Here is a 27428-nt window from a genome sequence, read left to right as displayed (position 1 = left end):
TTCTCAAAAATGCTTTATTTGTTTCTGATTAAGAAGTAATACACGTATCATAAAATATGGGGATAGATACAGACACAAAAGATGGGGACAGAAATCTACATTTTTGTAGATTGGAAGTAGTGTAAGTCATGGTGTTAAAAAGTGCCTAGAAAATCAGCAATTTCCACCAGCTCATCCCAAGTCTATCAAGAGCTGGCTCCTCAGTGTTGGGAATCTGAATCGCCCGTTTCTCTAGGCAGGTCCAATCTTTTGAACCTGAACTTACCATTGAGTAAGTGCTTTAAGATATCCAAACACAATGCAGGTTAATAAACAAGTGAGATCATTATCTTTTTACCTCAGGGGTAGCCACCTCTCCTTTTACCAAAGGCTACCTTTTGTTTTTCAGCACTTTAGCCTGCCAGGGGATGACGTTGTCTAAACACATGTCCAATGTTTTCTTTTTTAACAGTTAATATATTTCCAGGATGCAAGTTCATTTCTTTCTAAAAGGTTCCTAGGACACCCATTGAAAAGTCAAAAGCAATGAGCTCAAAGGGATTGCTATTTTGTTGGAGAAGAACGACACCCTTTGTGTTGAAGTGGGGCATTGCAGACTGTGGTCACTCTCCGCACAGTGTCTCTTTGTCAAGTAATACATGCCGAAAAAAAAAATAATACAGATGGGAAAATATTGTGCACTGTCAGATCTTGGAAACGGCCGGAGGATTTTTCCTCACCAATGTCTTGTCGATGACTTTCACATTCTGGCACCCTGAAAAAATAATGCATACATTTAATATGAAATGAATGCAATAATAATCAGGCAGGTAATCGTTTTCCCAAGGAATGTAAAACTTGACAAATGTAAGGTTTATGATTTAAGGTAAGCTTGCCAAATCTTATGTGGCATGAGACCACTTTTATTACCTAAACAGTCCTTAACACAAAATGACTGGCACATATTTTTATTAACACAAAGAGTATATTCTTTCTGCCACATTTAATAGAGAGTCAGCGGCTGAAAGCTCTCTTTTAGGATATGTCTGTAGCAAATTAAAATGCATAGTGAGGATTCACAGAATGGCGTTCTTCTCTCCCTGTGCCTGTGTCCACACAGGCTCGGCACAGTAGCTGTAGACCATTGATCTCGGGAATTCTATCTACGAGGACCTTCTGGGTGAAATGGATCATAGAAAAGGAAACCCTCATTACCTTCAGAAGTGGGTAATTGGCTCAGAGGCATTCTCTGCATTGAGAGGTCCGTTCGGAGTTAAATTCAAAGCAGTCACTAGTAATAATGATGCTTTTTTCTTACTCATTTCTCCAGCAAATACTATTTGTGTGCAGGGTGCTGCTCTGAACACTGGGAATACTGCATTGAAGACAACAGATGAAGATCCCTGCCTCATGCTTCTTATATTCTCCAGAGGAAAAGAGGATATATAATGCAAGTAATTTGAAAAGTAGATCATATGATAGTCAATGTATAGGCGATGGGTGCTATGGGAGAAGAATGAGTCACAGGGAGAGAAAACTAGAAGCTGAGGGAATGGGTGGGGCATGGACTTCCATTTTAAATAAGGTGGGCAGGATGGTACCCTTTGAGAAAATACGAGTTCAGTGAAGATGTGAAGGGTGTCAGCCTTGTAGACATCTGGGGGAAGAGCATCCAGACAGATGGGATAGCCAGTGGGATAGCCAGAGCAAAAGACGTCAGACTGAAACATGGCCGCCATAGTCAGGGAGGAGTGGGAGGAAAATGTGGCCTGGGCAGAATAAGCACGGGTGACAGTAGTAGGAGTTGAAGTCAGAGAGGTGACAGAGGTCAAGCCGCATAAAGATCTTGTAGGCCATGGTGAGGACGTGGGCATTTACAGTGAGTAAACAAACCAAGAGCCATTGGAGGGTTCTTATCAGAATGGTGGCATGATCTGAATTCATGTTGGAAGAGTTTATTCTGACCTCTGTGATCAGAACAGGCTGGGAGGAAGAGGGAGGCAAGGTGGACACACAGACTGGCAATGCCCCATGGGAGAGAGGCTCTGATTGGGAAGAAACACAGAGAAACCGTCGCAGCAATGAGTGAGGTCAGGTTCTGATCACATTTTGCAGACAGACCTCCTGTCAACGTGAGTAGAACTCCTGTCAATGTGGGGGTGTGAGGGAAATGAGAAGTCAAAAGTGACTCAAGATTTTTGAAACAAGGGTACTAACATGAACCGTCTCCACTGGGGGGTCTGCAGATGGAACAGGCTTTTTTTTTTTTTTTTTTAAGATTCTTAAAAATCTTAAAAAATTTTTAAAAATCTTTAAAAAATTTTAAGATTTTTTTAAAGATTTTTTTAAGATTTTTTTTTTTAAGATTTTATTCATTTATTTGACAGAGAGACAGCGAAACAGGGAACACAAGCAGGGGAGTGGGAGAGGGAGAAGCATGCTTCCCACTGATCAGGGAACCTGAAGTGGGGCTTGATCCCAGGACCATGGGATTATGATCGGAGCCAAAGGCAGTTGCCTAATGATTGAGCCACCCAGGAGCCCTGGAACTGGTTTAATAGGAAAAGGTAGCGGTCTCATTTGGACTGCCTCGTGGAGGTGTTGACTAGCCAGTTAGATTTTTTGTTCAGGTGAGATGAGGAGGAATAATGGATAGCGTTTGCCCTTCACGTACTCACACTCACCCACACGGCCTTGATGAGACAGTCAAAAATAGAGGCAAGGCAACTGTTACTGGCTACGGACTCCTTTTGTCTAGAGAGTGCTCTGCCCTAGAGTTGTAAACACGGTGCCAACTTCCAACTTCATTACAGCCCAAATGACTCCATCTTCTTCCTCTTCATGTTTACTGCTCTCCACCAAGGAGCCCGTAAGAAGAAAAGAAAGTTGGGAAGAAGAATAACAAGTCTTACCACTCAGAGCCATGGCCAATCGGAATTCGTCCTTAAGTATCTCAAGGACATCTTGAACACCTTTCTCTCCCTAAGCAAATAAAAGATACAGATATTTGGGGTAAGTCGGTTTGACTTGATTCATGTATTTATCTCACTGTTGTTCCATTTTATATGTTTATTTCATTGTCCTCTAATTACCTGGGAAGCCAAGCCCCAGATGATTGGTCTCCCTACAAACACAGCCTTGGCTCCCAGGGCTAGAGCTTTCAGAACATCAGTGCCTTTCCGAACACCCCCATCCAGGAAGACTTCCACCTTCCCTTCCACAGCCTCCACGATTTCTGGCAAAACATCAATCTGCAGATAGGAGAGGTCAATCAAGTGAGGCTATGCTGGTTGAAGTGTTACCCAGCTCAACCCCCACGGCCATTGACCATCTGACGAGGGTTTAGCGTGAAAGAAGCGAAACAGGTTTGCAGTCAACAGTACAATTATTCCCTCCTGGAAGAAAAGGAGTGAAAATGTCAGTACCTAAAACACCAACTAAATTTATTATTTTTATTTTGAAGTTCAAGGCTTTTTTTTTCCCCTTTCCTGATGTTCAAATTCAAAAATCATGATTTTTAAAAATACAAACAAAATTTTAATGCATGTAATGACATTTTATAACTATGTTTTATAAAATGCATAGAGGTATCTTGCTCATATAAATTATTCTGTACATGATTTACCCTTGCAAATCAATTGTTAAAATTAATACTTAATTGCGAGTGGAAGCAATGGTGTGTGAAAATGCGAGCAGGGCTAACAATGAAAAACTCTCTGATTTCCCCGACCAACATCTTTTGCATCCAGCCCTACATTAGAGAACTCCCTATGAAAATATTTTTCTTGCTTTAAAAGGACATGACCACAGGCACCTTCAAGGTTCTCGTCTTGACTGACAATTGATGATGGGCTTGTATCAGCACCAGAGAGTACAAGAGACTCATGGGGGTGGATTTGGTGGATGGCAAATATGGTTCCTGATCCTTCACACCACTCGGAAACCACCCCTTTTTCCAAGGTAACTTTGCAGTGTTTCCTGCTAAAGGAAACAGAGTGTACTTGCCTGCTCCTTGACATTGGCCTTGGCCTTGCAACTTAGTTTGGCCAGTAACATGTGAGCAGAGGTGGCAGAGTGCCATTTCTGGGCATAGACCTTAAATGACCTCACGCACCTAAAATTTCTCTGGCACCTGTGCCACTTGCCATGAGAGGAGCACCCCCTGGGCACTGCTTCCCCTTTAGCTTGGGCCCCAGAATAAATACTCTGGAATTCAGGAAGCAGAGCTAGCCCAGCTAAGCCCAGCTGGACACGAAACTTGGAGCACAGCCACCTAACCAGTACCAAGACCAGATCAGCAGACTACGCCCCCCGCACTCCCTGTCCCGGCCAGCTGACACAAAGTTTCACGGGACTAAATAACTGTTGATTTAAATCACCGAGTTTGGAGTCTGTCCTTTCATGGCACCACATGGCAATAGCTAATAGAGTTGGCTAATAGCTAATACAGTTAATAGCTAATAGCTGATACAGTTGTCTCTTTTGTGTGAATCTTTGCCCTTGAGAATGGAAACAATTGACAAGGTGAACTGTAGGTCAAAATCTGTAGAAATTACCTACATTCATTCCCAAATATTTGAGTATAAAATTAAGTCCAATCTCCATTTAAAATACACGCTGAAGAAGCGACCATGCATTCAAGTGAGATTTTTTTCTAGACATAATTGTGCCGAAACCACTCAAAGGCTTTCCCGCTTCTCCCCCAAAATTGTAGAGGCTCAACTTAAAGAGAGTTTTATGTAAAAGGCTGAAGACCAAACCCGGCCACAGATTTGGAGGAAGTGAAGGCAACTTTTGGCACGCAGCCCCTAAGTGTTTGGCAGTTAATGTGATTTTCCCCTTTTCCTTTTGGCTTTTCTGCCTTGCCAAACATGCTCTGGATCCATTTACATATGTCCCTTTACCTATACATAGTCCTCCTTTTACAGTCAGGCAAGTTACATCAACATATAAATGCTACAATTTCCAAGAGATGATGCAAGCTATAATTAAGCATATTTCCCGATTTGAAACCAAAACCAAAGAAAAATATTAGCTAGCTCGGGTTCAATACACATTTTCAAAGTCACGCAAATCAAGTCTGTTTACGTTATTTCTAATGCCCAACCTGGCCTAAAAGGAAACTAATAAGGACACTTAAAATGTGAATTCTGGGCTATAAAATGGAACCTAGAGAAGTGTTTTGTGTGTCGTGGACCAGGCTGTTCTAACCATTGCTGAGCACTTCTATCCTCCTCCTTTTTCTTTCTGTAGCTGCAGTTTCACCGGGTGTGTATTTCAGAGAATAATTCTGACCGGAGGAGATTAAATAAATAAATACAGCAGATGAATCCACTATTTTACAACTATTACATTTCTTTTTTCCAGCTTGCTAGACATTTGAGAGACCATTCATTTTGACTTTTCTTCGCTTCATGATTCTTGATACAACTAATTGTGAGCTCACCTCCCATGGGGTTAATCTATAGGAAAATACATTAAGATCCTGATATACTGACTAACGCATCCATCCATCCATTCACTGACTTTTGAAGACCCTGTATATTCAAGCCACGATGCCAAATGGTCTAAGGGAGCCAACAAGAATCCCATGGGGTTGTGACTCACAAGGAGACTTTTCTCCATTGCTGCTCAAGTCACATTCTTCCAGGATGTTCCCTGTCCCAAAAAATACTCACAGGGAGTACCCACCTTTCTATCTTCCCAAAACATCCATCCTATACTCCCAATTTCTCATGTTTTGGGCAAGGAACACTTTAAGGGTCTCAAACCAAAGTGGGGTGCTTGGGTAGCTCAATCAGTTAAGTGTCTGACTTTTGATTTTGACTCAGGCCCTGATCTCAGGGTGGTGAGATTATACCCTGTGTCTGCTTAAGATTCTCTCTCCCTCTTCCTCTGCCCCCTCCTGACCAGCTCTCTGTTCTATTTCTAAAAAGGAAAAAAAAAAAGAAAAAAAGGTTTCAAACCAAACTAATTGAACATAGACAAAAGCAGATAAAGCCAGAGCTGTTTTAGTTAAAAGCAAAAAGAGCCAGAGTTCAGGATGCTGTCCAGAAATCCTCCCCTGACTCTCTACCCATCATCCTTTGCCAGGCACCCTTGGATGGGGTTTCTACTAAGCACACTTAGAAAATTACTGGTTCCTATAGGCTTGCCTGATTGTTCACAATTGCAAGAATGGCTGCAATTATTTCCCTCCCTATCTTCATTTCTTTGTAACAGGATATTTCTGCTCTTCCAGAGAGAAGAGAAATGAGGCTAGAGAAATGAGTCTATTTCCCATCCTTCGCAACTAAACTACACTTGCGACCTGCCGTCACCAAGAGAACGTAGAGAGAACAGAACAGAAAGAAGCTACAGTGTGCATTTTCTAAGCCTCAATCTCAAGAGGCCTTGCAATTTTACACTTTCCTTCTAGGAAACCTGCCATCTTGTGAGAACCAGCCTACCTAATGTTCCAGATGTGAGACAATGCAGAACTGTCCCTGCTGAAGTCACCCCACACCAGCCTGTCCTAGTCATCCCAACAACTGACCACATGCATTTGAGTGAGCCCAGCCAAGACCAGAAGAACTTTCTAGCAAGTTTCATCCCAAATTGCAACTCACAAAATTGTGACATGAATAAAGAACTATTTAGTTTGGGCCAGCAAATTTCAGAGTGGTTTGTTACCTGGCAAAAGCTAATGGATATATCAAGTGCTTTTCAAAGGTAGAATTGCATGAACCCCTTTTAAAAGGAAAAATAAGGTCACCTGGGTGGCTCAATGGGTTGGGTGTCTGACTCTTGATTTTGGCTCAGGTCATGATCTCCCGTCATGAGATTGAGCCCCACATTGGGCTCCAGACTGGGCATGAGCCTGCTTAAGTTTCATTCCCTTGCCCTTTGCCTCCTGCCCACTCCCAGTTACTCTCACTCTCTCTGTCTCTTAAAAAAATAATAATAGGGGCACCTGGGTGGCTCAGTAGGTTAAGCCTCTGCCTTCAGCTCAGGTCATGATACCAGGGCCCTGGGATCAAGCCCCTCATTGGGCTGCAGGAAGTCTGCTTCGCCCTCTCTCTGCCTACTTGTGATCTTTGTCTGTCAAATAAATAAGTAAATAAAATCTTTAAATAACAATAATAATAATAAAATCTCTTAAGATCTCATAGAATGTGTCCAAGGACTCAATTTTGGAAACCATTGCCTGAGCAACCCAAATATTAATCTACGAAAATGTTTATAGTTGAACATTTTCACTAGAAAAGAATGTCATATTTTTAAATTTAACAAAGTTTAGTCCCAGTTAGAATCAAAACAAAAATGAAAACATTAAAAAAACAAAACAAACAAAAAACAACCTTCCAGGGCGCCTGGTTGGCTCAGTCATCTGCCTTTTGGTCAAGTCATGGTCCTGAGACCAAGACCATGGAGTCCATCCCCACATGGGGCTCTCCACTCGGTGGGAAGCCTGCTTCCCCCTCTTCCACTTTCCCTGTTTGTGTTCCCTCTCTTGCTGTCCTTCTCTCTGTCAAATAAGTAAATAAAATCTTTAAAAAAAAATACTTCTAGGGTTCAAAGACTCCAGAGACTCTGTCTTTAGATTCCAGTTTGAGACGTTCCAAAACTATGGATTTTGAAAATCAATTTGAAAATACTGTCATTTTGTTCTCAAGTTACTTCAAAAGCAAACTTTTTTTTCCCCCCATGTAAGCTCTACACCCAGCACAGGGCTTGAATGCATGACCCCAACTCAAGAATCACACACCTTGCCCACTGAGCCAGCCAGACGACCCTCTTTAATAGCAATTTTGTCCACATTATGACCTTGAATGTAAGGACATTGACATGAGCTTAATTTGTAACTGTTCGTTCCTCATCTCAAAACCTACACACTGGGAGAAAGGCAGCTTCACTGTGAGCCAAATCTAATCACACATTTCTCTCACCATCGTGGGCCTCAAATGTCTTCTAAGTATGAGACGAACCCCAAGCAAACATCTCCTCTCTTCGCACAGCATGCAAACGGGAGTGTCATTGTTTTTTTTAAAACAGTCTCCGGGACCACAGCTCAAAAAGTCCTTTTAGAGAAGTTTCCATAACCCCTCAGCCAGAGGGAAATAAACCACACCATTTAGATATTTTCCCCTTAAAATCTTGTTAGATTTGATTTCAGTAGATTTAGATTCTATTTTTAAGAAAACACACTTAATTTGGCCGGCACACTAAGTCTATGTCTTCATATACAGGAAAGGCACAAGTCTGCCAATGAGCCTTGAGCTGTGACCAACTTCTCCTCCCTGACCAGAGGAGGTCTTCATTCTCCTTTACCTGCAGGCAACATTCCATATCACTGAAGAAGATGGGTCTCTACAAGGAAAGCTGAATTGGAAAGGACTGGAAACGCTCAGTTTTATGATTTGATTCTTGACTCTGTGATCCTACAGCATGCAAAGGTGAGGTTCATTCCTGCCATTAGTGTTTTAGGAAGAACCGTGAGTACAAATATGGACAACATCCAATATTTCCCTATAGTCGGTTAGTTTGTCCTAAGGCCCACACACCTGGTCTACAGATTTTTCTAAATCAACCTGCTGGTTCAGTGAAGGAGGAATCCACTACTACTTGACAAAATTATTTGTCCTCCTGTACTTCCAGTTGTTTGAATAAATTCGTTGGTCATCACAATTAAAGCCACCCATATAATATAATAGCCACCCATATAATAACTATGACTGAATGACTCTGCTAACATCTGATAACCCTCGTGGAGCTAATTGCTCCTTCACAGTTTTAACTCAGTCCCACAGCTCTTCAAGACAGTTCGGTTTACTTTTATATCTGTCCACAAAGGATTTCTTTTTTAACAGTGACTTTTATAAAGTTTACAAATAAAAGTATTGCATGATTTAATGATCTACTTCAGGTAGATATATGTCACTAAATTTAAAATACAAGATCTCATCTATTTGCACACATTTTACCTTGAGTGTTCCATACCCAAAATACTCAGAAAAGAGTCAGACATGGAGAAACTGCGATGGAAACGAGAATTCCAAAGGGAAATCTCAGCATTTGCTGAAACTCACAGTGGCCGGCACCCCATCAAGTTGTCGAGCCCCGTGATTCGACACCAAGATCCCATTCAAGCCATGTTTAACTGCCTCCCGGGCATCATCACCTGGAAAGAGCAAGACAGCCATTGTATGAAAAAGGCAACTTAACAGAAGGCTTGGGTTTAGAAGGTGAAAGGTCCCAGTCAAAGAGAGCCTGAGTTCACACATCTACACCTTGCTCAGAACCTTTAGCATAGAAATACAGTAGTGCTCAGGTCAAGAAGAGTAGTGACAGTTTCCATGGCCAAAATGTTAGCACATATAATGACCATGAGATAAAATTAATGAGATAAAATCATGAGATAAAATCTCATGAGAATCATGAGATAAAATTTTCAATAGACAGCCAATTGACATGCAGTTAAAATTAATTTATTCTCACAAGAAAGCACTCCTGCTAAGTAATTTTATTATTTTTAATAAGATCATACCATTTAGCATTTAGCAAAATTATTCCTCTGTAATTTGGATAGCATTAAAGAATACATAAGTGGCAAGCACCTGAAATGTAACATGGAGGGAACAAGTCTTTTCCAAAAACATTCTTTAATACAAAGTAGTATCTTCACTAATTATCTTATCTTGTCTTATCTTATTCTATAATTAAGTGTATTTTGCCCAATGAAGTATATAAAAATGTACAAAAGTATACAAAAATAAAATTATATGCTATGTCTCTAATCATGCTTCAAAATATAACAACTTCTGAAAATACAGTTTTTAAATAGATTAGGGGCTCCTGGGTGGCTAAGGCAGTTAAGTGTCTGCCTTCAACTCGGGTCAGGATTTTAGGGTCTTGAAATCAAGTCCTACATCGGGCTTCCTGCTCATCAGAGTCTGCTTTTCCCTCTTCCTCTGTCTCTCTCCCTCCCATTCTTTCAAATAAATAATATCTTTTAAAACGTAAATTTAAAAAATAAAACAGATTAACATTCTCTCAAATCAATTTCCAACTCATTTTTTATATTGTATATTTTAAACTCTTATATGTTCAGCATGCTCCCAACAGCAAACTGTTGAGTCGCTAACCAAATCAGAAAAGTAACAATGGTTCTCAAATTTAACACTCAAAAATACTTGGTCTAAGGTTGAGGTGAAAATCAGATTTGGGAGATGTAACTGGATGGATATAGAATATTGTATACATTCATAAATTAAGCAGTGGAAATCAAGGGCAGATCTAAGAATAATAAAAAGGATCTGTAATTCTGAGTATTTTAAAATTTTATGTTAAAACACCATTTTTTCTAAGTGGTGTTTTATGGAATGTTAGTTTTTGAATATTCCCATTTAAAATATGATGCTGTTGGGGCTCCTGGGGGGCTCAGTGGGTTGGGCCTCTGCCCTCAGCTCAGATCATAATCTTGGGGTCCTGGGATCGAGCCCGGCATCGGGCTTTCTGCTCAGCAGGGAGCCTGCTTCCCCCGACCTCTGCCTGTCTCTGCCTGTGATCTCTGTCAAATAAACAAATTAATTCTTTAAAAAAAAAAAACTAAAATAAAATATGATGTTATTGTTATTTTTCTTCTAAAATTACAGTAGATGAAAATGTAAAAAAACCTCATGTTTTAGGGACTGAATGTCTGTGACTCCCAAAGTTCATATGTTAGAACCCTAACCTTCAATATGATAGTATCTGGAGATGGTGCCTTTGAAAATTCATTAGGATTTGATGACGTCATTAGAGTTGGGCTTTCATGAGGGCACGGGGGTCCTTATCAGAGAACATTGGGGAGCTTGCTGACCACCTCCCTCCAGTCCTGTTCACACGAAGAACGGGTCATGTAAGCACACAGGGAAAAGGCGGCCTCCACAACCTAAGGGAAGAGCTTACATCAGAAACTGACCAGGCTGGAATCCTTATCTCAGACTTCCAGCCTCCACAACTATGAGAAAATAAATGTCTGCTCTGTGAGCCACACAGTCTAAGGCATTTTGTTATGGCAGCTAGGGCTGATCTAGACATCACATGATTGTCTTGTTGTTCTTGTTAGGGTTCACCTTTAAGGAATGTTCTGATGAGCCATAAGATACAATGAAATAATATGAAAGGTGCTCTGCTTCATGACTTGCCAGTGTTTCCCAACGAATTACTTTGTTATCTGCTCACCTCTAAGCTTGTGTTGTGTTATGCATTTTGTTATATTCTCAATATATGATTGATATTCTATATTTAATTCATATTGAATATAAAATCTAATGTTTCCATGACGCTGTTTTGGAAAGCATGTTTTAATCCAAGCATGCCGTGCAGATTGTGAGATGTCTCAAGAAACTTCTGAGTCACCCAGAAGGAAAAGGCCCTCACACCGAGGTTGAGAGATGATATTTTTTTCCCAACCCCATTGATTGATTCATACTTTTAATTTTAATGTTGTTTCATATTTGGACCATACATGTTTTATTTCACAGCTTTATTTTCCTGAATTTCTAATTGCATTTTTCTCCTTTTGCTCCAGTTACCATGAGCCTTAAGACTATCCTCAAAATTCTATGGGGCCCGGGTGGTACAGTCTTTTGAGCAACTAATTCTTGGTTTCAGCCTGGGTTATGATCCCGATGTTTGAGATCTGTGTGAGGCTTCACACTCAGCAGAAGAGTCTATTTGAGACTCTTTCTCCCTCATTCTACCCCTCCCCCTACACTTGCATATGCGTGCGCTCTCTCTCTCTCTCTATATATATATATAAATATATTTATATATATAAATATATTTATTATAAATAAATAAATAATTTTTTTTAAAAAAAGAGTATCCTCTAATGCTTCAAACTTTCCATTTATTCTATCTAACCTGTTTAAATCATCTTCTTTTCCTTCTGGAGACTTCCCTCCTGAACCCTTTACCTACTTACTCTATCCTGCTCTGGTTACTCTCAAGGTTGACTGCTGACCTTCGTCCTAAGGATTGCTCCTATTCTCTGTGACTTGAATTTCTTGAAGTCTAATTTATGACTACATTTGGTTTAAGTTCTCATTTGTGTATAGTACATTAATTCCTTTGTAAGCTCCTAAAAAGGGATCCATGCGTGGTAAACCTATGAGCACCCAAATAACTTCTTTTGTCTTTGGTGATTGGATTACGTATAATATTCTAGGTTGAAAATCCTTTTCCTTAGAGACATTGCTCCATCATCTTCTAGTTCCCATTGTTGCTACCAGAAGACTGATGCCAGTTTTACTCCATTCTTTGTAAGTAACCTGCTTTGTTTTCCCTCTTGATACCCATTTTCCCCCCTGAAATTTCACAAGGGATATAATAAATTATGATTTGTTTTCTGAGTCTAATGGCTTAAGTTTCCAGCATTCAGACACTGTCTAACAATTTATTCCTTGCCTCTTTCCTTTATTTTTTCTATGAATCCCTATCTTTAATATTTAAAATATTGGACATTTTCAAGGGTCTTCAAGACTCTGTTTCATTTAATCATGTTTTCCATTTGTCTTGTTGTTCTTATATATTGTGAGAAATGTCATTGACTCTCTTATTAAATCAGTAACTTCATGTTTAACTCCAGAAATCATGTTTTTAGTCTTTGAGAACTAGTTTTTTCGTACTCTGATTTTCTTTTCATGGAAGACTCTTCTTACTTAGGTATACTTTCAGCTTCTCTGAGTCTATCATTTGGAATTTTTTAAAAAGTTATTTCTTCTTGTTTTATTTTATCTCTTTCCTCTGGGATCAGCTTCTCTGTAGATTAATCTTGGTCTTTTATGTTTTAGTGTTTCAGATATGCCTTATGATGCTACATTTTCCACTTATGTTTGAGGAAGAAAGATTTGGGTCACTGCTTTGGCACTCTGGACTGTTTGTAAATCACTTTCATTCTTTCCAAGTCTTTCCCTGGAGTAGAAACTCTTGGAGCTCCATGTGAGACAACACAAGGAATGTTAACTAAGGGGCTACTGGACTATGAGCTCCTCATGTGTCAGAATTGAGAACAGCATCATTACATATTTTAAATGTTATCCATCCCTAGGTTGTCCCAGCCAACCATTCATTTCTTTAGAAAGATGGAGCTACTATGCCACATTGCCCATTGGTGCACAGGGGATGAGGAAAGACAGGATAGTTGGCTATTGTAAGAGTTTACAAACAGAGCTCCCATGAATCCCATGACTTTCTTTCCACTTCTCATCCACCGTCTCTGTCACACCTGCAGACTAGATGCCCAGCGCCTCCCCACCATTCATTACAGAATCTCCCCCAGCTCCTCCAGGGCACTCTCTGAGTGTATCTGGAGGGACAGTTTTCTTTGCACTTTCTTCCTATCAGCACATTCCCTTACGTTTTGTTCCTCTCATAAATTTCGTGAAGTTTCTCTGCTGTGTGTGCCCATTTTCCATTGCTTTGCTGTCATAAGACTTATGTATTTTTGTATTTCCATACTTTAATTTCAGGGGCATCGTGGCTTTGATGAGAGGGTATGTGTATATATATATATATACTCAGTCCATCAACTGGAACAAGAAGCCCAATACATTATCATTTAAAACGTGTTTGGGGAAATGGTCCTCTAAAAACATTTGCCTTAATACAATGCAAAATGTATTTGGAATTGGGGAGGTTTGCTTTGGTTGTCTAATTGTGTGCATGATACCAAACATCAAGTCAAAAGTAAAAAAAAAAAAAAAATCAAAATATATGTAGTTACAACCAATGTTTTCAGAAATTGAAAATTATCAATAAACTAATCCTATATGGTATGAAAAAAGTTATTAGCTGCTTAAGCTTAGTAAATCAGGCCACCTGGATCTTGTATCTGAGACTTGCTTACAATGTAGGTGGCAAGTTTCTTAATTTCTTTGTGCATTGGTGTCCTAAACCATAAAAAGGGATAATAATTCACAGAAGATTGGCTTGTGGATTAAATTAGTTGACTGAGTGTTTAGAAAGAGCCTGACACATGTTGAACACTCAGATCAATATTAACTGTTACTATTAATTTCATCTGATGGTGCAGGAAGTATGAACTCAGAAGATGAGTACGTGAAGGAAATTCATTTGCTGGATGCTTTTGGCAAGTTTGTTGGAGTTTTGTCTATAACAATAAATTGTCATCTTCGTCAGGATTATGATTATAAGAAGCCTTTCATTTGAAGTAAGCACTACTTAAGCAACAGTTTGTTATCTCCTATCATTTTGAGTGGTTTTCCAGGCTCTTTTAGGCAGTGCTGGAAATGAAGGGGGAAATGACAGAATGGTTTGCTCAGACGATAAGATCATGAGCATCCAGAGAAGCAAAATAAGAATAATTTATGACCAGATATGAACCCCTTTCATTAGCTGCCTACGAAACCTTGTCCAAAGTTTTACGTTTTATTTTAACCCAGAGAGAAAAACAACCTAGCCTTAACAAGAGGCTGCAAATATTTGGACTTAGCAAAAAGTTCATGAATCTTTGATATTTTTCGTTAATCCTTAAAGTTAACTCCTACGACATTCCACATAAGTTAATTTGCCAGTTAATACATTAGTTGACTGACAATTACAATAGTCAGTAGGGGATAGCACTGTTTGCTATCTTATTGATATATTATTTCTATTTTTAATTGAAAATACCAAAGTGAAATATAAGTACTCAAGATTTACCCTCAAGCCCTTGGAGCTTTTGACTCAGGACTCTGCTATCTCACAGGAATTTAGTAACTAAATCCTAGCTGCATGGCAGTTTTGAGCATAATCTGGAAACACTGAGTGAATATCTTTGAGAGTGTCGTGAAAAAAAAACATATACAGGAAAAGAGTTAGTTATAGTTTTTGAGAAACAAAAAGCTACTATGGAAATACCACAGAATAGTTTTAAAAGTATTTTTTAAATTTTAAAACAACTCTGAAAAACATTATGCCTTTGTTCATAAAGCCATTTGTTTATTAGCATGAGTTTTAGCAAAAAACAAATCCTATCTCAAATATTCATTTGGAGTTTGTGTTGAAGTTTTCCAAGGGCAGGGTTTAACCACAGCAAGAGATGATTATACCTTGGACTTAATTTGCATTTGTTAAAATGCAATTATTAAAATGTTGGTAAGGGGAAGATGTTTCATTGAGCTCCTTCCAGCTACCTATGATTTCATGTTCCTGCAAACATAATCTCTTACCTTTCTGATCAGGAAAATGGAAGAGGATGGCTGACTCTCCATCCACCCATGTGACTTCTGGATGAAGATCTGTGAAAGAGGGAGAACCAGATTTCCCAGAACTGGCCTTGCCTCCACCCACCCCCCTTTCAAGATTGAGTTTATGCATTACTTGATGTAGTTGTTGTCATGGAGATGATTCTTGTTTGTTAAATAAATGAAATAAATAGTTACAGAAAAACTAGACAATATAAACTGTACGTGTATAAATAAGTTATTTCCTTTCAAATGCCCAGTGCCCTATCTCTCTTTCTCTTGCTTTTGAGCTCTTTCTAATTAAATAGACTCATAGCTTTCACTGAGGATTCTACTCGGTTAACATTTGGGCCACTCTATTCTGTGTAAAACATTATGAAACAGGTAGAAAGAAGTCATATGATCCATATGCGTAAGAACAAAAAGAGGTAATGGTGGAGGTGATGATCTTAGCTGAGATGACCCCAGAACCCAGAGTATTTTACAACATAACACATGTTGGTGAAGTCTAATTGAATAGATTTTCATCATATCCTAGAGGACAGAGTTCTAGAAAATGGTATATACTGGAATCCTAAATGGAGAAATTGGGTAAAAAAATTAAATTACCTCATTCTTTTATATGTTCCTTATTTAACTTAGGCAAATATGAACCAAGACCAAAACTTCATTCTTCTTTTGTGCTTTAAGCGACTTTCTCCAGGCCCCCACTATGATGAGAATGAATTCAATACTTGAAATGGCATTAATTTTCTAATTCGAACATACTTTCTCATTTTCTTGATGTCAGCCACAGTCATCGCTTGCCTGGGCAGCAACCATTTCTTAAATGTCCCCCTGACCACAACGTTGCCAACTCTATCCATTAGGCTCATTATACAATGCTTGATTTTTCTAAAATGTTAATCTGATTAAGTTGATTCCATGATCAAGAGCCTCAGTGGTTCTCAAAACTTTTGTAGTCTACATGTTTCATAAATTTTCACTCAGAACTGCTTTATTTTGCCATTATTTCCCTCCGAGTCTTTCGACAACAAAGCAAAACTCAAGCATTATCTTTCATTCTGAAATAAAACCTTCCCTAACCCACTAAGTGTCCATACCTTATTTTAAACCCCACCCTAAAGTTGCATATCTGTCTGTAGCATCTGTAACATCTTATTGCCCCCAAATTCTTGTTTATATGTCTGTCTCCTGCAAGAATGGGCTCTCCTTTTGGCTGAGGACCTCAAATTACTATCTTATTTTTAACTTTAGCACACCCTAAACATGATAAATATTTACAAAATGAATGCCTGAGCGAGTGAATAACTGAAGGGATGATTGAATGAATGAATGGGGAAGAAACTTCGTGTTAGTTTTCTTTAGTATCTACAGTTGAAGGTAGACACAGGAAGTCACACTAACAATCACGGATGACAATATGGATACTAGTCAAGCAAGTGAAACTGTTTAAAGGTGGCTCTAACACCAAGATCCACTCTTTGAAGTATAATTCACAGAAATTTTGAACTAGAACAATGAACAACAGGGAAGAATGTAACAATATTTTTTAACGGCAAAGATTAAGACAGCTTTGGATTTAAACATATCTCCACTACTTAAAAGCTTTGCTGGTCCCATTCTTTTACTTCTATTACTTCATTTCTGCATACTTTAGGATTAAATAGATAAAACCTGTAGCATGCCTACCGCTTTATAAATAGGAGCCATGTGACTCACATATTCAAATAAAACTGATGAAATGTTTTGATTAAAAGTTGTTGACCCTGAGATAAGTTAACAGAATCTCTCATCTCAGAGCCACTTCCTTAAACAGTTACATTTAAAATAATAAATGAAGTTTTCTATATATCAACTAAAAAATGTTTTCAAAGGCAAGAAAACACTTTCTTTTTTAGGGTAAATACATTTATACTCCAAATTATTGAAGCCATTGGTACTTCCCCATGGGATTTGAATACATATGGATGCTGGGGAAGCAGTCAAGTTTCTTAATACCCATGACTTGATATTTGAGGATTTTAATGTCATAATCAACCATTCTTTATGGGGAGGTGATATGGGATTTCCCACCCTCAAAAATCAGTCCTAGGGGCACCTGGATGGCTCAGTGGGTTAAGCCTCTGCCTTCAGCTCAGGTCATGATCTCAAGGTCCTGGGATCCAACCCCGCAAAGGGCTCTCCCCATCTCTCTCTGTCTGCCTCTCTGCCTACTTGTGATCTGTGTGTGTGTGTGTGTGTGTGTGTGTGTGTGTGTGCGCGCGCCAAATAAATAAATAAAATCTTAAAAAAAAAAAAAGGCAGTCCTAGTCATTGGTACCTGCAGGGGACAGGAGAAAAATAGAAAAGGCTCTTAAAACAGGTCTGGTTGTCATAATATCATCCTTGGATTTCTTCTTGATCTGAGAGCAGCTTGTGGAAGCTTTCAGACAAAGCAAAGAACTCAAAATATTTTTTCCATATCTTGCCAAGCTCTGTGATTTCGTGATGGCTCCAAGATAAGGCAGCTGCATCCCATGTTACCATGAAGGTAACTTTTTACTTCATGAAAGCCCAGCTCTTCAGTTTTACCTAAGAATGAAGAACTAGGGCACCTGGGTGGCTCAGTGGGTTAAGCCGCTGCTTTCGGCTCAGGTCATGATCTCAGGGTCCTGGGATCGAGTCCCACATCGGGCTCTCTGCTCAGCAGGGAGCCTGCTTCCCTCTCTCTCTCTCTCTGCCTGCCTCTCCATCTGCTTGTGATTTCTCTCTGTCAAATAAATAAGTAAAATCTTTAAAAAAAAAAAAAAAAAAGAATGAAGAACTATTTACTCACTAAAATCAATAGCGAGAGTTGAGAGGTGGAATGTCTCCTTAGATTTCCATGTTAATTGTTCCTGATTATTTTCTCTTAAACATGTCACAATCATGTAGCTACAAAGAATCATAAGATCAGTATGAGAAATATACAAACCTCTCAAAATGCCTTTTGCAACAATTGGGAGAGATGTCAGCCCCCTCAGCCATTTAATATCCTCCCAGCTGATAGATGGGTCTATTGATTTAGTGACATATGTAGCAAGTCCACTGTTGTCTCCAAAATTTTCCTTAGGAGAAAATGCTAAATCATTGGTTTCAAAATTTTTCATTCTGAAATAAACAGATACATAAAATCAGAAAATTCTCAAAGTTAGAGATAATTTTACAATGACTCATTCAAAGAAAAATAAAACATCACCTTTTTCAAATCAATTAGATGTTCCTCAACCATCTGTAGATTGGTTGCATTCTTATTTCCCATGTTCTCATGTAAGATTCCAGGCTAATTGTGACAATCAAGTAGACTTAGTTGGTCACTTAAAGTTTATTGTATGTCTTAAGCTATGTTTATATAGAATAAATCAGTTTCAGGGAGAAATATATGGGCAAATTCCAACATCTCTACCTTTTTAAGCCAATCTATGAATATAGACAATAGATTTGATGCTATTTCAAGCCAGGAATGCATATTCATTATAACAACAGATATTTGCATTTTACATTACAATTTACAAAGGACTTTCATAAACCAATATTATCACAATTTTTAAGAAAACTTTCAGAAAATAAAATTGATACTTTATGATTCCCATTTTATATAGAAAATAAAAACAGAAGTGCAGAGCAAGGTGTCCCTACATAAGAAACCAGCGTTTAAGCTCCAACCTGGATCTCTGGACTTTTAATTCCATTCACTCTGCTCTGATCTCATCTGCACCTTGGTGATTGCTTTTGACTTCAGGAAACTTTTCAATGTCCTTACACAAAATTGTAGAGGAGATTGGACCTGCGGTAACATCAGTTAATACCTTGAGTCTGCTGTGACTATAGACTCTTTCTCCTGCCCTCCTGTTATGGTGGTGGTGGGCACAGGGAGAAGTGGGAAGTGTTTGTAAGGGATGAGTTGTTAACTGTTGCTTTTCCCTCCTCCATTTAGGTTGTTTTCTCTGAGGCTGTCTGCCTGCTGACTCAAACTTCCCGATCTTTCAGACAATCCTGATCAGGGCTTGAGCTATCCAATTACTAAGATCTTCATCTCTTTGCCTATGATATGACTGTTAATTTATGTACCAACTTGATTGGACTAAAGGATGCCTAGATAGCCAATAAAACATTATTTCTGGGTGTGTCTGTGAGGATATTTCTGGATGAGATTTAATTGGTAGACTGAGTAAAGATGATAGTCCTCATTTTTGTGGGTGGGCTTCATCCAATCTATTCAGATCCTGAATATAAGAAGAAAAAGTGGAGGAAGGACAAATTTGTTCCCTGTGCTTAAGCTGGGGCATCCATCATCTCCTGACCTTGGACATTGAACCTACTGGTTGTTAAGCCTTCAGATTTAGACCTGAACTTACACTATCATCCTCTGGTTCTTGCCTTCAGACTCAGACTAGGACTTAAATCATTGGTTCCCGTGGTTCTCAGACCTTAGGGTTTAGACTGGAACTACACCACTATTTTCCTGGGACTCTAGCTTATAGACAGAAGATTTGGGGACTTCTCAGACTCCATAATTGCATGAGCCAATCTCTCAAAATATGTGTGTGTTTGTGTGTACCCTACTGTTTCTGTTTCTCTGGAGAATCTATAATATGTGACTTTCTCCTGCTCCTGGAGCCTGAGTAATCCCCCACACAACAGACTTGAAGTGTCAAAGATTTTGGCATATAAATACCCCAGCTCCCTCATTCCAAGAGGGCTAACTCTGAGACAGGCTGTACATCATCTCCAGGATTTCCCATCAGGATTAAGGTTCAGTTGCCTGCAACTGAAGCTGTCTTGGTAACATGCTTACTGTTTGCTGCCTTTCTTCTTTGCGCCATTTTCCCACTTCTCTGCCAGTATTCCCTTCATCTTCCAAAGGAACTACTTGCATTTAAATCACTGGTACATAATTTCCATCTAAGGGAACCCAAACTAAGACACAACCACACTGAGTTGCTGCTTTTCCCTCTAATTTTGTTGACCCAACTTAGACCACAATTTCTAAGACTCTACTACTGGCTCACTCTACATCTGAAATCTTTTCTCTTGGCTTAATATCCTGATATCCTGACTATATTTTGGCAGTTCCTTGAACTAGGGACAAAGTTTTTTTTCTGCTTGCACCTCAGATCTCTAACTGAATGGATGACCATCTAGATACACAATGGCATCACTCTTGTGACTTAGCTGCTTAGAAACCCAAATCTAATTGCAAACTTCATTTCTCTGAAAGGCTGTCTTTGAATGATGACAGTGACCTGGATTCACCTTTCTTCTCTGCACATTATAAATTACCCTGCTAGCCAATCCCCAATTTGGGTAAAAGTACAGCTGTATATTAATCTCTGGCTTAGTCATAGCTCTTTCTTTGCTTCTACTAGCTCTGCCTTTGAACATATAAAGGATTTTGGAGCAATGATTATAACAATTTTTACATAAACCTAGAAGTACATAAGCACATTATTTTTATTTTTTAAAAGACTTATTTTAATACAAACTAGGTTTAGTGTTTTTAACATACTTTCAGCTGGAATAGCTGGTTGTGTACCTCAAGTGGCATATATTATCATAAGGGCATGAAAATTCACTTCCCACCAAATTCTACTCAAGTCATTTGCAAAGTTTTCTCAATAAGGATTGAAGAGTTTGTCCTATAGTTTCATTGACTCGTGTGGCCATTAAAGATAATTCTAAGAAAATTCTAATTTCATGAAAGTCATACTGGTCCCCACCCACTTATGGAGCTTTGGTTTGGATTTTAGCTGAAATATTTGGGCATTTCTTTTTATCAAACCATTTAGGGTTGTACATTTTATCACAGCCTTTGGTATTCTGTGGTTGTCTTAATTTGAATTACGGTACGCTTTTGGTCAATAAACACATTCTTATTATGAAGACCTATTCTATTACCTAGAAATGGTATTAAGTGATATTAAATTCCAAACTTTTAAATAATATTGTGAATAAGAAAAAGGTTCGGTCTGTCTATCTCATAGCAAGACTGGTGGCAGGGGGAAGAAAAACATCTGTATGTGTATATACTCTGCATAGCACCCCACCCCCATCCCAAACAAGCTACAGTGTTTCAGCAGGGGCGGGGTGGAGGGGCGAAATGGATAGGAAAAAACAGAAACATGGATAAAATTATATAAATAACTGTTGTTATTCTTGGATGGTGAAATGCAGATCAACACTTGAATGAATGTTGCCTTACAGAAATTTCAGTGCACAATGAAGCCTTGTTGTTACTCTAAAACGTCGTTCAAAGCCAGAAACCAAGAGAAAGTTTTCAGATATCTTGACAGAGACCCATGATGGAGTGTTTTACCAGGGCTTCTGAAGGAAACCTCCATGAATACTATTTTTATGCGAATTATGACACCTACACAAGAAACACGTAAAGTAGCTGTTGATAACCGAAGTATTCCATTTCTTGGGGAAGGAAAAGAGCAACATCAAAATATTAACACAATGACTTGGAACTTAATGCTCCAAATCCTGAGCTGTTTCATGACCCAAAGGCAAGGAAAAGAACTGGCTTTGTAAGGGACTCATTGTGCCCTGAATGGCTCCCAAATATACTTTTTAATCTATATAGAAATTATTTTAACTTTTAGTCAAGTTAGCCTCATAAGAATAGTAACAACTACTAAAGAAAGTGAAACATCATTGAATAACGAATAGTAACTCTAATAATAATATTATTGACAAATATATGTTATTTGCTCTAAGTATGGATGAGAAGACATTAAAGACAAAGCTATGCATCTCCATAATGTGAAAGAAAATATAAAACATTAACCAGTAGAGCCCATCAACACAATATGAGAGAGAGATTCATAATACGTACAGAAATTGGTGCATGGGCCACTAGTCTTTAATGCTGATTAGGAAACACTTATATTGAGCACATAGCCCTGCTAATTTCTTCCTCAATGTGCTGGACTATTAGAAGAAATGGTCAGGGCATGGATTTTAAGTTTGAGCTCAAAATCTTGATTAATGTTTTAGCAGTCATGTTTTATTGGATAAATTTCACATGATCTGGTACATTTTTATCGATTGATTCAACATTACTTCTTGAGCACCTACTATGCGCCAGTGTTTTGGATTGTTAGGATATACCGGTAGGCAAAACAATAAAAAAAAAAAAAAAACCCTGGCCACCTAGCGTTGACATTCTAGCAGGGGGAGACAGAAAATAAACAATAAATATAAATAACTATGGAACATGTTAGAACGTAAGGGTTATATAAAATAAAGAAAAAAAACTAGAGCAGAACAGGAGGATGTGAACTGGTAGAGGCTGAATTTGAACGTTAAAATATCATAATCAGACCAGCTCTCATTGAGAAGCTACCTTGTAAAGGAAATTAGTGGAACATTGTGACTTTATTTGTTTCCTGTTTCCACTATAACAAATGACCACAACCTTTAAAATGACACAGATGAGGGCTTTAAAATGATACAGATTTATTATACTACAGTTCTGGAGGTCAAAAGTACGAAATGTATCTCCCTGGATTAAGCTCAGGGTGTTGAAACTCTTTTTCCTTCCACAGGCTCTAGGGGAAAATCCATTTCCTTGCCTTTTCCAGCTTGTCGAGACCTACATGCCCTGACTCCTGATAATATCCCTCCAACTTCTGCTTCCATCATCATATCTCCTCTGGCTCTTGACACTCCTGCTTCCCTTGTCTAAGGACCCTTTTAATTACATTAAGCCTACTGGGATAATCCAGGACAATCTTCCCATCTCAAGGCCCTTAACTTAATCACACGCAAAGCCAGTTTTGCCATGTAAAATAACATATTCATCGGTTCCAGGGAGTAGGACCTAAATGTCTTTGGGAGGTCACTATTTTGTTTAACACAGTTATATTGTGAATGTTTTCCTAAACCAAACAATTTAGAGGCTGTTGGCCCATGTACCCAGTTCTCCTTCACAAACCTTTCTCTCCCCGCAGCCCCTGCCCAGGGTCCCCACCCATATTGTATCTCTATTCTGATCTCTACCACTCATATTGGTTTCCCCTTAGAAAGACATGTAGATCCATCCTTGATGTCAAAGCGTAAAGGAAGGGAGGAAGTCAGTTGTGCATGGATTGGAGGAAAGGCATGAAAGGCAGAGGGAGGAGTCAGTTCTGAGGCTCTTAGACACCAGCAAGCCTGACCTGTTGAAAGGACAATAGGGCAGCCCATGCAGCTGGGAAGAGTGGATGGAAGTGAGGGTGCCTGTTCATGGAAAGCTCCACAGGCCACTTTTATCACCAGAACCCTGGGAAGACAATGTCCATCCTATCTTTTTCTGCATGATCTGTTCTGGCTGTCATGATTAATGAATCATTTCAGGGCTTATAGTGCCATAGGCAGGCTGATCACTGAAAGGGCAGGTGTCGTGATTTACCTTGATCTTAGTCAATGACTGGAAATGTCTTTTTTCCCCTTTTAGCTGCCCTGGTACTCCACGAAGGACCCAAATCTTTACCCAGGGTAAATGAACCATCTCCCTGGGGTAGTGAGAGAGAGGAAAAAGGCCTTTCCCTCAAAGTCTGAGAAAAGCAGTCTCGGGAACCAGCCTCATTCCTTGCTTCTTGCAAGAGCAGATGAGAATTCCCCTTACTCCCCCTCAGTTACAGGAACCTCTGTGCCATTCATAATGCACACATACATGTGTTTTGCATATAGACCAAGCAGACACTACCGAACTCCTGAACTCTGGCTGGTCCCGGACGCCGAGAGTCAGGACCCTCCCCCACTTCGCCCCCCTCCCCGCCCCCCTCCTTCCAGGCAGAGGAAGTAGCTAGGGCTGGAAGGAGCCACGGCTTCACAGACTCATTCTTCTCTGGATTTCCTGCCTCTCCCGCCTGCCAAACCTCACTTCTGAAAAGCCCGGCTTCACCTTCTATGAGTCAGGTCAGTTGCGGAAAAAAACCTGATTTCCTATCAGGCTGTAACGCATGAGCTTTTTGGTTGTATGTCGCCTCAAGCGGAAGCCTGGGTCTCCCATTAGTGCTCTCTGCCCTCGGCTGCTGAATATGGGCTGCTGAGGAGGGGACCAGAGGGCACTGGCCTGCCCTGAAGCCCACAAGGACAAACAGGGCCACTGTGCACTCCAGGGGCCCGGGGCACCAGGCCGTGGGGTGTTTCCTGTGTTCCCCGTAACCTGGATGTTTGCTCATCATTTGATCATCTTCAGATGGGAGATGTGACAAGCTGGGGAGTCATGGCCACTCCTGAGCACATCGACAGCTGAAAAGGGTCTTTGTCTCATGGTCCTTCTCGTCATCTGGGCTGGAGCCCAGGAGCACAGGAAAAGGGGGAAAAAGCAGACCAACCTTCCAGCTCCTGACTGAGTGACCTGGCACCGGAGAAGCAAGTGATATGAGCTAGAATTCATTAACAACCGTGTCATCTCCCCTGTCTGAGTAGATACCACCATGAAACACGTTTTGTTATCCAGAACAAGAAAGTGCTTTTTAAGCCGCAAAAAAAAAAAAAAAAAAAAAAAAAAAACCCTACCATATTCTTTGTTATTGTTGTTGTCAGTAGCCGTAGTAGGGAGAGGAGGAGGAAAAGGAATAGCAAATTCTCTTTCAAATGCCCAAAGGGGAAATCATGAAGAATGTTTCCTGTCAGAAGTGTGAATAGTGAGAAACTAATTATTTTAGAAAGTTTAATAAGTAAGTTACCAAAGTAGAGAAATAAGGTGAATACAGATTTCATATTAGGGAAATTTGAAGCCATCTAGTTCTGGTGAATTTGGCAAGAAGTAGGAATATGTCAGGACTTTTGTTTATGCTCCTCTTCTCTGAGAAAGACAAGAGTGTTTGGGTAACCCAGTGTCTGGGATCATGGAACGGGGTGATTGACAGCTCTGTCAAGGAGAGTGCTTTCTCTTTTGTCATTGGGTTACTAAAGGTACCATATACACAAATAATATCCAAAACCCACCTGGAAGTATCCCAGAGGTCGCCTCTCACGGCTAATTTATATATGGTTCAAGGGCAAGATTTCATGCACAATCGTTTATACTCAAGCAGGTGTATACACCACAGAGCATATCGTCAATCTATGATACTCAGATAAGACTGTATATGGACTTATGCGGTGGTTGAAATACATGTCATTCTATAATATCTGTGGAATTCCTACTTTCTAACCACCTTCTTTCCCTTCTATGGAATGCTGATTTGGTTTTGAAATCTTTTGGATCTTTTTTTATATAGACAGAGTAAGCAATGGCCCTTTGTAAAATGAGATCCAGGATCCAAGAAAGGTAACCTTTATCATTTCACACATTCTGATGGATGCTTTGAAATCCCGTCATCAGAATGTCCTTCATTAAAACTAAGATCTTGACTCTTATTCAAATAGTTTTATCCCTGAAAGTTATTAGTCAAATACTCATATGAAAAAACTCAAAAGGGTTTGTTTTTTTTTTTTTTTTTTTTTGAGGGGTCCTGGGGGAAGACAAAAAGAGAGGCGAAAAAAATAGGGAAGTGAAAGTCTTTCTCAGTAAACTCCATGAGTTCCTAGTTTTGACACAAGATAATTCTAGTCTTAAAATATTACAGGAAAAAGGACAATTCCTTGTTAATGTACAGGCTGAATGACCTGACAAAAGCATCACAGTTCCATTTGGCATTATTAGATACACCAAGATAAGTGAGTGAATGAGTGAATGAATGAATTCTGACCCATGGATTAACCATGGTGAAAGCGGAATATTGCTGAAAGAAGTAGGAGATAGGGGATCAAATATGTGGCTTTTTTTTGTCTCCATTCTTTTAGTTTTTTTAAATCTTCCTAGACACGGTTGTTCCAAATACAATTAAAAATAATTGTGGTGGCTCTTTGATTTCAACAGGCAAAGAAATGCACTTACCTCTAGAACCCAGAGCCTATCATTCCTCAGCAAGATCCCTGCCAACCATACTTCCAGACCCATGTTTTGTGAAGGTCTAATTCCCTATGGCACCCATGTGGAAACTGGGGGGAAAATCCCTTTGGAGCTGGTACATGACAAGAGGGAAGAGAATTAGAAGACCAGCTCAGGGGCCCAGTGATCAGAGACCCATAGTTACCTGAGTTGAGGTGGCAGCTTAAACCTATTACGCACATCGTCAAAGCGGTTCCCCAAGTAAGGAGTGTCCACCGTCAAAAATATGGCCTTGTAGCCCTTCCGCTCCGCCCGCTGCACTAGCTGCTTGGTGACCTCCCGGTCCTTGTAGATGTAAAGTTGTAGCCAGCGAAGGGCCTCAGGACTGGCATCTGCCACTTCTTCAATTGAGGAGGTGGACCAGGAACTCAGCATCATTCCAGTTCCCAGTGACCTGCAGGCTGTGGAAGAAAAAAGATGAAGACAAGCCTGGCATTTCCCCCACTCCAAAGCCTTCAGGTTGTAATTCAAGGGGCAGAGACATCTACAAGGGCAATTAGGCAGTAAGAAGTCAATTCTTTAAAAAGTCAGAAATTTACATTCCTTCTACACTCTGCATTGATCTGGGAGACAAAAATGAGCCAAATAGATGAAGACCTGCTGTGTGTAAGTATGAAAAAATTGGAACAACCTGAATCTCCAGATTTAGGGGATTGCATACACTTTAATTCATATATAAAATGAAAGAAACACACCCATTAAAGATATTACTTTTGTGATCATTAATTTTGTGCATCAACTTGCCTAGGCAATTGTTCCCAAAATTTGCTGGAATACGCAGGTTATTGTTCTGAAGGTATTCTATAAAAGAGATTAACATCTAAATAAGTAGGTTTTGAGTAAGGCAGATTGCTCTTTGTAATGTCAATAGGACTCATTCAACCAACTGAGGGTCTTCCCTGAGGATTAGTAAGCAGATTCCCTTCAGACTCAAACCATATCAGCTCTTCCCTAGGTCTCCAACCTGCCAGCTTATCCTTTAGATTTTTTTTTTAAAGATTTAATTTGTTGATTTGTCAGAGAAAGAGAAAGGGAGAGAGCACAAGCAGGGAGAGTGGCAGACAGAGGGAGAAGTGATGTGGGGATTTGATCCCAGGATCCTGGGATCATGACTGGATCAAGCTCAGACGCCCAAACGACTGAGCCACCCAGGCGCCCCTACTCTTTAGATTTAGGACTTGCCAGTCCCTGCATGAACCACTTCCCCAAATCAATCCCCCCACCGTCACCTCTCTTTCTCTCTCTCTCTCTCTGTACACGTCGTACATACTCTGTTTCCGACTATT

General features: G+C 39.6%; 1 protein-coding gene across 1 annotated transcript; it reads right to left on the bottom strand.

Moving 5' to 3' along the window:
* HAO1 (hydroxyacid oxidase 1) lies at nt 1–26555 on the bottom strand. Its single transcript, XM_082751222.1, has 6 exons — nt 26288–26555; nt 18148–18323; nt 9048–9139; nt 3072–3230; nt 2892–2961; nt 1–754 (listed from the first exon to the last, which is right to left on the bottom strand). Exons 1-6 carry the CDS (start codon nt 26518–26520, stop codon nt 684–686), a joined length of 801 nt encoding a protein of 266 aa, XP_082607348.1. The 5' UTR covers nt 26521–26555; the 3' UTR covers nt 1–683.
* Nucleotides 26556–27428: the final 873 nt, after the last annotated feature.

This window comes from Mustela nivalis, assembly GCF_964662115.1.
Source record: "Mustela nivalis genome assembly, contig: HAP1_SCAFFOLD_2730, whole genome shotgun sequence".
NCBI lineage: Eukaryota > Metazoa > Chordata > Mammalia > Carnivora > Mustelidae > Mustela > Mustela nivalis.
The sequence above is the reverse complement of the archived record's forward strand: the minus strand, read 5'-3'. Positions and strand labels throughout refer to the sequence as shown.

What these genes read in the sequence shown, in the direction of transcription:
- HAO1 (XM_082751222.1), bottom strand. Translation starts at nt 26,520, where the DNA reads ATGATGCTGAGTTCCTGGTCCACCTCCTCAATTGAAGAAGTGGCAGAT. An exon ending in AAGCTGCCACCTCAACTCAG is followed by an intron (nt 18,324 to 26,287) that starts GTAACTATGGGT and finishes TGTTTATTTCAG; the next exon opens with AATGAAAAATTTTGAAACCA. An exon ending in TGCAAAAGGCATTTTGAGAG is followed by an intron (nt 9,140 to 18,147) that starts GTTTGTATATTT and finishes TGCTCTTTCCAG; the next exon opens with GTGATGATGCCCGGGAGGCA.